Source organism: Centropristis striata, chromosome 24, assembly GCF_030273125.1.
Source record: "Centropristis striata isolate RG_2023a ecotype Rhode Island chromosome 24, C.striata_1.0, whole genome shotgun sequence".
In the NCBI taxonomy this organism is placed as follows: Eukaryota; Metazoa; Chordata; class Actinopteri; order Perciformes; family Serranidae; genus Centropristis; species Centropristis striata.
The window spans coordinates 585,662-599,969 of record NC_081540.1 but is presented as its reverse complement, the minus strand read 5'-3'; the positions used below and the strand labels follow the sequence as shown (position 1 = coordinate 599,969).

At 38.3% G+C, this 14,308-nt stretch overlaps 1 protein-coding gene across 3 annotated transcripts in view; it reads right to left on the bottom strand.

Moving 5' to 3' along the window:
• Positions 1–4,915: 4,915 nt before the first annotated feature.
• LOC131962826 (inositol polyphosphate-4-phosphatase type I A-like) overlaps positions 4,916–14,308 on the bottom strand; it is a 39,505-nt gene continuing 30,112 nt past the window's right edge. For all 3 annotated transcript variants that reach the window (XM_059327912.1, XM_059327914.1, XM_059327915.1), the window contains 8 exons: positions 13,640–13,812; positions 12,293–12,416; positions 11,156–11,223; positions 10,354–10,553; positions 9,335–9,432; positions 9,104–9,216; positions 8,025–8,179; positions 4,916–5,915 (listed from right to left, as the gene is read on the bottom strand). In XM_059327912.1, the coding sequence (XP_059183895.1) occupies positions 5,735–5,915; positions 8,025–8,179; positions 9,104–9,216; positions 9,335–9,432; positions 10,354–10,553; positions 11,156–11,223; positions 12,293–12,416; positions 13,640–13,812 (1,112 nt within the window). In that variant the 3' untranslated portion in view covers positions 4,916–5,734. The remainder of the gene's footprint in view (positions 5,916–8,024; positions 8,180–9,103; positions 9,217–9,334; positions 9,433–10,353; positions 10,554–11,155; positions 11,224–12,292; positions 12,417–13,639; positions 13,813–14,308) is intronic.

Genomic DNA, 14,308 nt, shown 5'->3' with positions numbered 1-14,308 from the left:
CCCCTGCCATAAAGGTTGCCGACCCCTGGTATAAAGGTTGCCAACCCCTGGTATAAAGGTTGCCAACCCCTGCCATAAAGGTTGCCGACCCCTGGTATAAAGGTTGCCGACCCCTGGTCTAAAGGTTGCCAACCCGACATAAAGGTTGCCGACCCCTGACATAAAGGTTGCCAACCCATGGTATAAAGGTTGCCGACCCCTGATATAAAGGTTGCCGCCCCCTGATATAAAGGTTGCATGCCCCCTGGTCTAAAGGTTGCTGCCCCCTGGTCTAAAGGTTGCCAACCCCTGCCATAAAGGTTGCCGACCCCTGGTATAAAGGTTGCCAACCCCTGATATAAAGGTTGCCGACCCCTGGTATAAAGGTTGCCGACCCCTGATATAAAGGTTGCCGACCCCTGGTATAAAGGTTGCCGACCCCTGATATAAAGGTTGCCGACCCCTGATATAAAGGTTGCTAACACTTATTACGTTTGTGGAATTATTACATTAAAAGCTGCAGATTTTTATTACGTTTGTGGAATTATTACATTCATGGCGTTAATAACACTTTGGGTTGAGAACTGATCATTATTTATAGATATAGAAGTGATTTAATTATTCTAATAATAATAATAAAGGGATTGTTTATATTGATGATGTCAGAGCCTGGTTGGTGGGCGGGGCTGTTTATATTTAAACTTTATCAACATTTCTGCAGAATAAGCAACTAATTAAAAAAACTACGGAATAATGTGATTTATTTATTAATATGAGACTTCAGGAGAAACAGATTCCACGCGGTCTGATTGTTTCCTGAACCAGAACAGTCCTGCAGCTCCACCAGGTCCCTACAAGTCCCACCAGGTCCTACCAGGTCCCAACAGGTCCCACCAGGTCCTACCAGGTCCCATCAGGTCCCATCAGGTCCCATCAGGTCCCATCAGGTCCCACCAGGTCCTACCAGGTCCCATTCGGTCCCATAAGGTCCCATCAGGTCCCATCAGGTCCCATCAGGTCCCATCAGGTCCCAACAGGTCCTACCAGGTCCCATCAGGTCCCACCAGGTCCCATCAGGTCCCATCTGGTCCCAATAGGTCCCAATAGGTCTCACCAGGTCCCGGAAGGGCAGGAAAACACCAATAAAAGGGCTCATCAGGTCCCATCAGGTTCCATTAGGTCCCAATAGGTCCCACCAGGTCCCATTAGATCCCATCAGGCCCTATTAGGTCCCATCAGGTTCCATAAGGTCCCACCAGGTCCCATTAGGTCCCACCAGGTCCCATCAGGTCCCATCTGGTCCCAATAGGTCTCACCAGGTCCCGGAAGGGCAGGAAAACACCAATAAAAGGGCTCATCAGGTCCCATCAGGTCCCATTAGGCCCCATCAGGTTCCATTAGGTCCCAGCAGGTTCCATTAGGTCCCAGCAGGTCCCGGAAGGGCAGGAAAACACAAATAAAAGGTCCCAACAGGTCCCACCAGGTCCCTTCAGGTCCCTTCAGGTCCCGACAGGTCCCGACAGGTCCCCTCAGGTCTCCACCTTGCCGAAGGTCCCGTCTGGAGGTCTGTAGTGTTTGGGGAAGGCTTTGAGCTGCAGAGAGTTAAAAGCGTATTTCCTGCAGCCGACGTTCTTCACCGTGTTCTCTCTCCTGCAGCCCTCGCTGGAAAACAACACAAATAACAACAATAAACAACAATAAATAACCTCACTGAGGGCATAAAACACAAATAAAATCAATAAATAATAATAAATAACCTCACTGAGGGCATAAAAACATAAATAAAATCAATAAATAATAATAAATAATCTCACTAAGGGCAGAAAACACAAATAAAATCAATAAATAATAATAAATAACCTCACTCAGGGCAGAAAACACAAATAAAATCAATAAATAATAATAAATAATCTCACTGAGGGCAGAAAAACATAAATAAAATCAATAAAGAACAATAAATTAATATAAAATAAATAAATAATAAATAACAATAAAAAACCTCACTGAGGGCAGAAAAACATAAATAAAATCAATAAAGAACAATAAATTAATAGAAAATAAATAAATAATAAATAACAATAAAAAACCTCACTGAGGGCAGAAAACACAAATAAAATAAATAAATAATAAATGAATTTAAAAAAAATATACAAATAAATAAATAACGAATAATAATAAATAACAATAAATATCCTCACTGAGGGCAGGAAAACATAAATAAAATCAATAAACAACAATAAATTAATAAAAATATATTAAAATAAATGAATAAATAACAATAAATATCCTCACTGAGGGCAGAAAAACTAAATAATACATTAATAAAAATATTTTAAAAATCAATAAATAATAACAAATAACCTCACTGAGGGAAAATAACACAAATAGAGATAAATAACAATTATAACAAGATTTAAAGGGTTAAAGTTAAAGATATAGATAAAGATTTAAAAGGTTAAAGATACAGATTTAAATGTTTAAAGATAAAGAATTAAAGAATTAAAGGGTTAAAGAAGACAGAAATAAAGAGTTTGTTGATTTTCTGCGTTTTCTGGTTTATTGAGCGGCGCGAGGCGTTCAGGGACACACTGACTGCAGGATTTATTAGTTTCTGTGGAACATTAACAGCTGCAGAGCGTCCAGATGTGCAACATAAACAACAAATAAACACAAATAAACAAACAGAAGCTCAGATCTGTCACCAAAAACAAACATTTCATCATTAAAAAAGCAGCTGTAACAAGTCAAACAGCAGCTAAATAACTTAATAACACGTAATAATAATAACAGAAACAGCTTTAGAGATTTAAAGTGACAGTTATGGCACAAGCTCACATATTATTCTCTTTAGATAATAAACACAATTAAATACATAAATACATAAATATTTCCTGATTCTCTAGAGATATTTGATCTATATTCATATTTCTGAAGGCATTCTAGTGGAATAATTGCACATTTAACGGGGCGTTAATTAATAATGTAATATCAGAAATATTTAATCTTCATTCCTTTAACATCCTGCTGCTCAGTGACTCTACAATTATAGATATTTAAATATTAATTTGTCTCACAGAGGTAGATCTAAACACACAAATAAATAATAATAATACAAATATAAAGAAGAGAAGAATTCCCCAAATATTCCTTGAGATAAAGAAATGTCTGTTTTTACAATAAATATTGTTTCTACTGACTGGGAAATAATGTAAATATTATATTTTATATTTGTCAGAAAGTGTTTCAGAGAGAAATAAATACATTTTCTGATGTGTAAAACAAGCTGAACTCTCTCAAACCAAACCTGTCCTCTAGTTTAATCTTTATTAATAATAATAATAATCATAATAATAATAATAACAATAATAATAATAATAAGACGTTCTGTACAGGAAGCTCTATGTAAAGTGCCGATTAGGAAGCAAAAGCAGCTTGAAGCAGGAGAATTTTAGTAATTTTTCAAGCTAAATGTCCAAATATTAAATGTTAAAATGTGTCGTTTTCTTTCTAATATTTGTCAGAAGATTTTAAATCTTTGGGTTTTGTTTTTCTGAGTTTTTGCTACAGACAGAAATAAAATCATGACACATTATTTTCTCCTCTGATCCTCCAGACGGAAACAATATCTCACGTTTAGAGAGATTTATGGCATTTCTGCTCTCAGACAAACACACAGGATCCTAACAGATCCCTTTAGATCCATTTAGATCCCTTTAGATCCCTTTAGATCCATTTAGTTCCCTTTAGATCCCTTTAGATCAATTTAGATCAATTTACATCCATTTAGTTCCCTTTAGATCCATTTAGTTCCCTTTAGATCAATTTAGATCAATTTAGATCCATTTAGTTCCCTTTAGATCCATTTAGTTCCCTTTAGATCCCTTTAGATCCACTTAGATCCCTTTAGATCCCTTTAGTTCCCTTTAGATCCCTTTAGATCCATTTAGTGGCCTGAATAAATAAATAAAACTGACTGAATCTTTTGGCACAAGCATGAAAACATTCATCATTATTCCTCATCGTTCATCTGAAAAATGATAAACTCAGTTCTAGACTATATAAAGATAATAATCTGTTAATAATCTGTTAATAATCTATAATAATCTGTTAATATTCTGTTAATAAATCTTAATAAATCCGTTTCCTGAACATCAAACAACAACCTTCAACCTGAAACTAATATAATATATAATTTAATTTAATTTAATGTAAATATTTAATAATATGATGATCGAAGCTGCATGTAAACAGAGAATCCTTCTGCAGGAATAAAATATAAATATAAATCTATAGAAGCTCTAGTTTTTTTAAGGTGCAGCAGCTCATGGAAGACAAAGATCAATAAACAAGCAAACAGATCACACAATAAATAAATAAATAAATATTGTTCCAATATTAAAGCTACCATCAGCAAAAACTCTCCTGAAAGCATTTATATGTCTATATTTCTATATAATCTGCATATTTTATACATATTCACATTAACATTAACGTCTGTTTGGAGGACAGAAGCTGCTGGAATAAACAGAAATAAATCATCAAATAAATGACTCGATAAACAAATTAAATCATTTAAATTCAAAATTAATTGATTAAATATTAACCTTTGTAATAATTCCAGTATTTATTTATTTATTTACTTTACATTTTTTTGCATGTTTTCATTTTTTTAAGTATTTATGTATTATTTTTTGTGTATGTAGGTAAATAAATCATTAAATAAACAAATGAATGTGCTGTGAAATGTGCAAAAAATAATTGAAATTTAAAATTAATTAATAAATATGACGTTTATTAACCTTTGTAATAATTCCAGTATTTATTTATATTTATTTTTCAAATTTTAAAATAATAAATAATGATGTATTAATTTATTTATTATATATTGTGTATGTAAGTAAATAGATACATTTTTGTCACATTTTATCAATTAATTAGTTAATTACATTTATTTTTAATATTATTTTTGGTACGTTTAATGTATTTATTTATCAAGAGATTTATTTATTTAATTGTTTTTAATGTTTTTTCCTGCAGCTTCAGTCGTCCACAACACTTTTTTTGTTTTAAATGTAGTTCAGATTGTGTCCACTGGGGGGCGCTGTTACCACACACACACTGAGTGTAACACTGAGCCTTCACACTGATTCTACAGGAACAGAAAGCAGCTTCAATTAGAGTTTAATTTAATATTAATTAATTAATATTAATTGAATATATTTAATGTTTGAGAAGCTTTAATTAATGTCAGTAATCTTTGGAAACTGTTTCATTTGGGAGGAAAATACTTTTATGAAGACTTTTTATTCTTTATATCTCAGTTATATGTTAAAGAATTGGCTGATAATTTAATACATGGATTTATAATAATGTTAAATAATTAATGAGTGAGTAAGTATCTCCTTCTATCTGGATCAAAGCATCTTTTTTAGAGAATTTTATTTTTTTTAAGAGAGTTTTAAAAGTTGTTTCTGGGGTTTTTTGAGGATGTGTGAGTTCAGAATGATGGACTCAGTGTGACAGCAGCTCAGTCTGCATGTGAAAATAATAATAATAATAATAATAATAATAATAATAATAATAATAATCCCAGCGTGTTTTGACCCTCTGCAGATCTTTAAAGGTGGAAGAGCAAAATAAAATAAAAGCAGATGGAAGTTTCCAGAAAGGAAAGAAGATCAGAGTTCTGTTCAGAGTAGCTGCTCCTCCTGGTGCTCCTCCTCCTGCTCCTCCTGCTCCTGGTCCTCCTGCTGGCTCAGCTGCAGCGTAGCTTGGAGAGGAAGTAGGCGACGCTGAGGAAGATCCAGACCAGCAGCAGGTTCGGACTGAGAGCCAGAAGAGGCAGCGAGTAGAGCAGACCTGGATCCAGACGCAGCTCTCGCACCGGCAGAACCCCCACCAGGTTCTTCTGGGTCACCACCTCCCTCGTACCAATCCTGGAGGAGGAGGTGGTGGTGGTGGCCCAGGAGGAGCAGGAGGGGGGGGAGAGGAGAAGAGGAGGAGAGGAAGAGGGAGAGGAGGAGGAGGAGAGGAGGAGAGAGAGGAGGAGCAGGTGGGGGGAGGAGGGGGGGAGGAGGAAGAGGAGAGGAGGAGGAGCAGGGGGGGAGGAGAAGAGGAGGAGAGAGAGGAGGAGCAGGTGGGGGGAGGAGAGGAGAGGAGGAGGTTTGAAGGAGAAATAAAAAGGAGAAATAAAGAGGAGAGGGAGAGGAAAGAGAGAGGTAAGGAGAGAGGAGGAGGGTGGAGGAGGAGAAGAGGAGGAAGAGAGGGAGAGGAGGAGGAGGAGAGAGGAAGAGGAGAGAAGGAGGAGGGAGAGGAGGAGGAGAAGAGGAAGAGGAGGAGAGGGGAGGAGGAGGAGGAGGGGGAGAGGAGGAGGGGGGAGGAGGAGGAGAGGAGAAGAGGAGAGAAAGGGAGGGAGAGAAGGAGGAGGGAGAGGAGGAGAGGAAGAGGGAGAGGAGAGAGAGGAGGAGGAGCGGGGGGAGAGGAGAAGAAGAGGAGGAGAGGGAGGAGGAGGACAGGTAAGAAGAGAGGAGGAGGAGGGCGAGGAGGAGGAGAGGGAGGAGAAAGGAGGAGGGAGAGGAGGAGCAGGTGGGGGGAGGAGAGGAGAGGAGGAGGTTTGAGGGAGAAATAAAAAGAGGAGTAAAGCGAGATGATGGAGGAAGAAGAGGAGAAAATAAAAGATTGCAGGAGGGAAAAGGGAAGAAGGAAGGAGGAAAGGAGTGAAGGAGCCAGGAGGTGAAGGGATGATGTGCACATGGAGGTGGAAGGTGAAATATTGATGGTGACAGAATAATAAAAAGAAAATAATCACAAAGTAACCAGAAGAAAACAATAAAACAACAAAACAATGAAAGAAAAGAAAAGAAGCGACACCATGAGAGAGTGAAGACAGAGAGAGAAGGAGGAAACAAGAAGAGAGAAAAGGAGAAAATTAAGAAAGATGTTTATCAGGAAAGAAAAGATTAGAAATGTTTATTTCTCTGACAGACGGAGAGAGAAACAGAAAACTAACTAATAAACTAACAGCTTTAAATAGAAACAGAACAAACTAACAGACTTTAGATGGAACAAACATTTTGAAGTCGTCTGCAGTTTGAATATTAAACGTTAATATTGTTTATATATAAAGTCTCTGACTGCAGTAGCTCCTGGAAATAAAAACCTCAGAGTTTGAGTCTGAAACATCAGATAGAAACTCTCTAAGTGACTCCTGGAGGAGTAAAGGAGTAAAGTTCTCCTCCTCTGGTGCAGACTGAACTTCAAAATGTTTCTATTAGTTTCAAATGAAGGAGAAGAAGAACGGAGGGAAATGATTCAGCAGCAGAAACCAGAAATAAATCAGCTGATTATCAATTCTTAACAAGCTGCTACATGCTGCAGGCAGGAGGAGGAGCAGGAGCAGGAGGAGACAGGAGGAGGAGACAAGAGGAGAGGATGAGGAGGAGGAGGAGGAGGAGGAGAGAAATCAGCTGTTTACAAGTCCTTAACAAGCTGCTTCATGCTGCAGGAGGAGGAGGAGACAAGAGGAGGAGGAGCAGGAGGAGCAGGAGGAGGAGACAAGAGGAGAGGATGAGGAGGAGGAGGAGGAGAGAAATCAGCTGTTTACAAGTCCTTAACAAGCTGCTTCATGCTGCAGGAGGAGGAGGAGAGGAAACAGGAGGAAACAGGAGGAGACAGGGGGAGGAGAGGAGGAGGAGAGGAAACAAGAGGAGGAGGTGAAGAGGAGGTGAAGAGGAGGAGGTGGTGTGATGCAACCGTGTGTGTGTGCAGGTAAACTTTATTGACAGGAACAGACAGCTGACATTACATCATCGTTTGTTTACAACAGGAAAAGTCACAGAAAAAACCTCAACAAACAAATAAACAAACAAAAACAAACAAAAACAAACACTTTTCTTCCACCAACAGAGGATCGATCAATAAAACTCAGTATTTATCAGTGATTGTTTCTATGAGCAGCGTATATTATATTTCAACAGCTGACCAATAGAATCACTCAGCAGCAGTGATGCGTGCTGTTGCCGGGCAGAAGGAGAGGAAGGTCCTACCTGCGCATACAGTCCAGGGCCTGGGTGAAGACCTGCGGGGCCATGCCGTGTTCATGCTGCAGGATCAGACACTGCTCCAGGGTCACCGACATCGCCGTCCGGTCCTTGGCGCTCTTACAGCTGGTGAACCGCACGCCGTTCAGACGCCGGCAGATCTGGGACACACGTTTAAACATTTATTTATTTATCTTTCTGGGGCTTTTTTAATTCAATTTGTGTCTTTTTTAGTAATTTTATGTATTTTTTTGGTAATTTTGTGTCTTTTTTTTAATAAATTTTGTGTCTTTTTTTGGTAATTTTGTCTCTTTTAAATAATTCTGTATCTTTTTTGATAATTAATAAAGTCTTTTTTTGGTAATTTTGTGTGTGTTTTAAATAATTTTGTGTGTTTTTTTGGTAATTTTGTCTTTTTATTGTAATTTTGTGTCTTTTTAAAATATTTCTGTGTCTTATTTTTGGTAATTTTGAGTCTTTTTTTTGGTAATTCTGTGTCTTTTTTAAAATTAATTTTGTGTCTTTTTTTGGTATTTTTGTCTTTTGTTTTAATTAATTTTGTGTCTTACTTTTTAAATTTATTTTGTGTCTTTTTTTGGTAATTTAGTCTTTTTTAAAATAAATTTTGTGTCTTTTTTTGGTCATTCTGTCTTTTTTTAAATACATTTTGTGTCTTTTTTGGTCATTTTGTGTCTTTTTAAAATAATTCTGTCTTTTTAAAAACTTTTTTGTGTCTTATTTTTTTAATTAATTTGTGTCTTTTTTGGTAATTTAGTCTTTTTTTGGTAATTCTGTCTTTTTTTTAAATAAATTTTGTGTCTTTTTTTGGTCATTCTGTCTTTTTTTTAATTAATTTTGTGTCTTTTTTTGGTAATTTTGTGTCTTTTTTAAATAATTTTGTGTCTTTTTTTTGGTAATTTTGTGTCTTTTTTTGATAATTCTGTCTTTTTTTTATTAATTTTGTGTCTTTTTTTGGTAATTTTGTGTCTTTTTAAAATAATTCTATCTTTTTTTAAACTGCTAAAAGACTAATTTATTATTATTATGATTATTATTATTATTATATGGGACATGTTGAGCTTCACCTCTGCTGCCTGCCACAGGATGTCCACGTTCTTGTTCTTCCTGGCCTGGACGTTCTGTCCCAGAAACCTCAGCAGCTCCGGGAGACACGTCTGGGACCGGGACCGGGGAAGACCTGGGGGGGGACAACCAGACCAGACCAGAGGGGTCCTGTTAGAGTCCTGTAGTTGTGATCTCCAGACAGATGATCAGCTGGCTGTATAATATTTAAAGTGTTAGTGTTTTGGACTCACAGTCTTCAGGAAGAACCTCTTTGAACTGTTCGTAGTAGGAGTTGAGTCTGGACAAACTCTCCAGGTTGATGATCTCCTGCAGGGACGTGTCCCCAAACCTGGAGACACACAGAGACACAGAGACATGATTCAGTCTGCAGAGTCTGATTCTGATTCTGATTCTGATTCTGATTCTAATTCTGACTCTGATTCTAATTCTAATTCTGATTCTAATTCTGATCTGGTTCTGATACTGATTCTTAATTCTGATCTCACTTCTCAGCGAGTGTCTGCTGCTCGTTGATTCTGATCTGACTCTGGTTCTGATTCTGATCTGACTCTGGTTCTGATTCTGATCTGATTCTGGTTCTGGTTCTGATTCTGGTTCTGGTTCTGATTCTGGTTCTGATTCTAATTCTGAATCTCACTTCTCAGCGAGTGTCTGCTGCTTGTTGATGCTGATTCTGATTCTGATCTAATCTGGATCTGGTTCTGGTTCTGATTCTGGTTCTGATTCTGGTTCTGGTTCTGGTTCTGATCCTGATCTGGTTCTAATCTGAATCTGGATCTCACTTCTCAGCGAGCGTCTGCTGCTCGTTAATTCTAATCTGAATCTGGTTCTGATCTGGTTCTAATCTGAATCTGAATCTGAATCTCACTTCTCAGCGAGTGTCTGCTGCTCGTTGATTCTGATTCTTATCTGACTCTGATCTGATTCTGATTCTGATCTGGTTCTAATGTGAATCTGGTTCTCACTTCTCGGCGAGCGTCTGCTGCTTGTTGACTCTGATCTGATTCTGGTTCTGATCTGGTTCTAATCTGGTTCTAATCTGAATCTGGTTCTCACTTCTCGGCGAGGGTCTGCTGCTCGTTGATTCTGATTCTGATTCTGATCTGATCTGGATCTGATCTGGATCTGATCTGGTTCTAATGTGAATCTGTTCTCACTTCTCGGCGAGGGTCTGCTGCTCATTGATTCTGATTCTGTTCTGATCTAGTTCTGGTTCTGGTTCTGGTTCTAATGTGAATCTGGTTCTCACTTCTCAGCGAGGGTCTGCTGCTCGTTGATGCCGACGTTGAAGTGTACTGGCTGGACCCGGAGCAGCATGCCGCTCTGGATCTCTCGGGGCAGAGCGTCGAACATGGCGCCGGGCAGCGGGATGCGAACATTAAACCCGTCTCTGTTCCCCGTGATGATCGGCAGCATGTCGGGCGCCGCGCTGCCCGCCGCCTGGGTCACCTGCACAACGCCATTACATCATATCATATCACAGCACGCCACCAAGAGGTCATTTATACACTCAGCAAGTTTATTACTTTATTACTGCACATATTATCGGTTTATAAAGATGATAAATAAATAAAAGGCTTCATTTGTTTCATTATTTACTGAATGAATCCATTTGTCTGTCATGTTTTTTTTCTAAATATTTGCACACATTTCTTGTTTTTTTTGTCCTAAACTGAAACATCTTCAGTTTCCTGTCAGACACAATCAGATCTGCATGAAATATAGAATATATTATATAATATATAATATCAGCTGGAACAATAGCTGTGTTTCATTTTGCTTAAAAAAAAAACACTGACAAAAAAAATTCACACATTATCAAAATTGTTTTTTAGGTGATTAATTATCACAGCTCTAAAAAATAAATAAATAACTATATATTTATATTATATAATGAGTTACTGGTTCTATCAGCTCATATTGCACCTTATTATTTCTTCTTATTATTATAGATAATTATTATTCTCCAGTTATTTCAGTGTTTGTTGTGTTTTTAGAGAATCTTCTACACAACAAAGTTACTAAATAAATAAATAAAGTATTTTATTTACCTTAAAGGTGACGTTCCTCAGGTCCATGATGCCCACGCTCATATCCTCCAACATGGCCAGCTCCTCTCCTACACACACACACACACACACACACACACACACACACACACACACCTGTTACAGTCTGATCACCTGTCTGTGTGTGTCTCTGTGTGACATTAATTTAATAAAACGCTCTGATCATTTTTTGTATCTTGGATCCTGCTGCACACACAGACTGAACATGTTTTATTTTGGTAAAACTGTTTTGTTCGTATTCTAGATGTAATTATTTGTCCTTGAAAATTATAAACACAGTTTATTAAATAAATAAAAAACCCTTCAATACATGCTTGAGCATTAATGCAGGAAAAATATAATCTATAGCCTCCATCCATGTTGTTGAGTGATTCAGGGCTGTGAGGTTTGTCCTGTTTGTCCTAGTGGAGCTGCCGTACCTCGCTGTCTAATCGCTCAACCAATCATATTCAGTACAATGCTGATTGGCATGTCCCCCTAGGCCCGCCCCCTTACTCAAATTCAAGCATTTTTAAAGGACTTTAAGGTCCATTTTCCAGCTTTTCCAGTATCTTCCACCTGTTATAAGCTGCATGTTCTAGATGAGTTCTTACAGACTAAAAGGCAGATTTCACTGAACCAAACCAACAGAGATGGTGTTACACTCTTCATTTCAGATAGATACTCATTATTTTACATTGAACATGTGATTATCTATAGTCTATGGATGGAGATAGTCAAGCACTTTTTCCAAAATCCTTGAAAATACATTTAAATTCAAGCATTTTCAATGATTTAAAGCAGCCGTATGAACCCTGCTTACTGACAAAAACCACCCACTTTAAAAAAAAAACACACTCATGCGAGCAGTTGAAAACTTTGCGAGTGGACTCTGCGCATGCAAAGCGTGTTTTTCTCCTTGCAGGTTATAATATTTCTGTATGGGAGCAGAGACGCAGGATACAAAACAGCTCACAAGTGATCTGAAATCGCTCCAAAAACAATATGTGAACATGGATGTTTGTCTCATTATGAGTTGATGTCAGCGTACTAATCCCATACAGCTGACTGTGTATGTGTGTGTGTGTGTGTGTGTGTGTGTGTGTGTGTGTGTGTGTGTGTGTGTGTGTGTGTGTGTACCGTAGGTGCTCAGCAGGCTCTCTGACTGGATCAACAGTCCGATGGTGTAGAGTTGTCTCAGGAAGCCGTTATCTCTCAGACAGTTCCTCAGTTTGATGATGAAGCCACAGATCAGAGCTGTCAGCTGGAGAGAGAGAGAGAGAGAGAGAGAGAGAGAGAGAGAGAGAGAGAGAGAGAGGGAGAGAGAGAGGGAGAGAGAGAGAGAGAGAGACAGAGACAGAGAGACAGAGAGAGAGAGGGAGAGAGAGAGGGAGAGAGAGAGAGAGAGAGAGAGAGAGAGAGAGAGACACACACACACACACAGAGAGAGAGAGAGAGACACACACACACACACACACACACACACACACACACACAGTATTTAATTATTTAATCATCTGTAGCTGTTTGTGTTGCAGCTTTCTGATGTAAATCTGACAAAACAATTAACTTAATTTTGTATGAAGAATTTTAACATCATCCAGTTGGCAGCTTTCTTCCAAACACCCCTCTCCCCTTATTTACTGATTTACATATTTACAAGTTAGAAGATCAAAACAGATAGAGAGTAGTGTTAGAAATAATAATAAATCAGTCAGATAAACAAACGTGTGATCAGAACAGACGTTATTCTAGCAGAAATATGTTTCCTAGTTTTGTTTTTTCTGATTTTCTTTGTGATGAGAAACTGAACATCAGTGTCTGTTTTACTGTCGTCAACATTTATACACAATATTTACTGATTAATTCTAATGTTAGTGCAGATTTAATCAGTTTAAATGTTTCCTGATGTTTGTGTCTCGTGGATCATGTGAGCTTTAATCCTGGTTGTTGAACATGAAACAATAATTTCTCAGCTGTTATATAAATCAGATGTTCTTCACACACGGATGAACAGAAACAACAACATGAGTCTGATTATATAACGAGAGAAACAGCAGCTGAGATAAATATAAAGCACCAGGTTAGAGGATAAACATATAGAATTATAGGAAACTAAATACTTATAGGTGAAGAGGGTTTAATGTGACTCATTAATCACACTGACTGATGTGATTTCACATCATTTCTCAGGTTATAAAGGAGGAATTAATAGATTGCAGACATGCAAATAAAAGATGTATTTATACAGGACGGTGCAAAATCCTGTTCTGAAAACAGACGCTCTTATTTTGAAAGGATGAAAAGAGACTTATCGGTTGTTAAAGTAACTCAGTGAGATTAAACTGTAAGGAAGTCAAGGTCTGTGTGTGTGTGTGCATGTCTGTCTGTGTGTGTGTGTGTGTGTGTGTGTGTGTGTGTGCGTGTGTCTGTGTGTGTGCATGTGTGTGTGTGTGTGTCTGTGTGTGTGTGTGTGTGTGTGTGTACCGTCTGACAGAACACCACGTCTCGTCTATACTGCAGTGTGAGGTCCATGGCGATGGTGGGGGCGCTGTCCTGCATCAGCAGGAACACCATGGACTTCTTGGCTTTATCACTCATCATCTGGACACACTCCGTCAGAGTGGTGAGGAGGGGGTACAGGGCCTCACTCCACTCACCTGGACACAGGGAGACAGGTGAGACAGGTCAGACAGACAGACAGACAGGTCAGAGAGACAGACAGGTCAGACTGATACCAGCTACAGTCTCATTAATTAATATAAAGTGATTTTACAGACAGAAACAGAGACAGAAGCAGCAGCAGCAGATGGAGGGAAGCTGCAGGACTCTACAACTAAACACCAAACTGCTTATAACAACACAAACACATCAAACTGAGAGATCCAGAGTGTGATTCTGTTTCTTTGAGTTTTATTAAAGCTGTGGCACCCAAACAGAGATCAGAGAGATAAAACCTTCTGATTCTAACATCAGAAAGCTCTTCTCTCTCTCACAGCTCAGTCAGCTGATTCATCTCAGCTCAAACTAAACTATTACTCACAAAACTCAGTTATTCTGAGAATACAAGTCATCTCTAATAGTCTCTGGTTTCTCTCTGGTTTCTATCTGGTTTCTATCTGGTTTCTCGCTGGTTTCTCTCTGGTTTCTAACTGA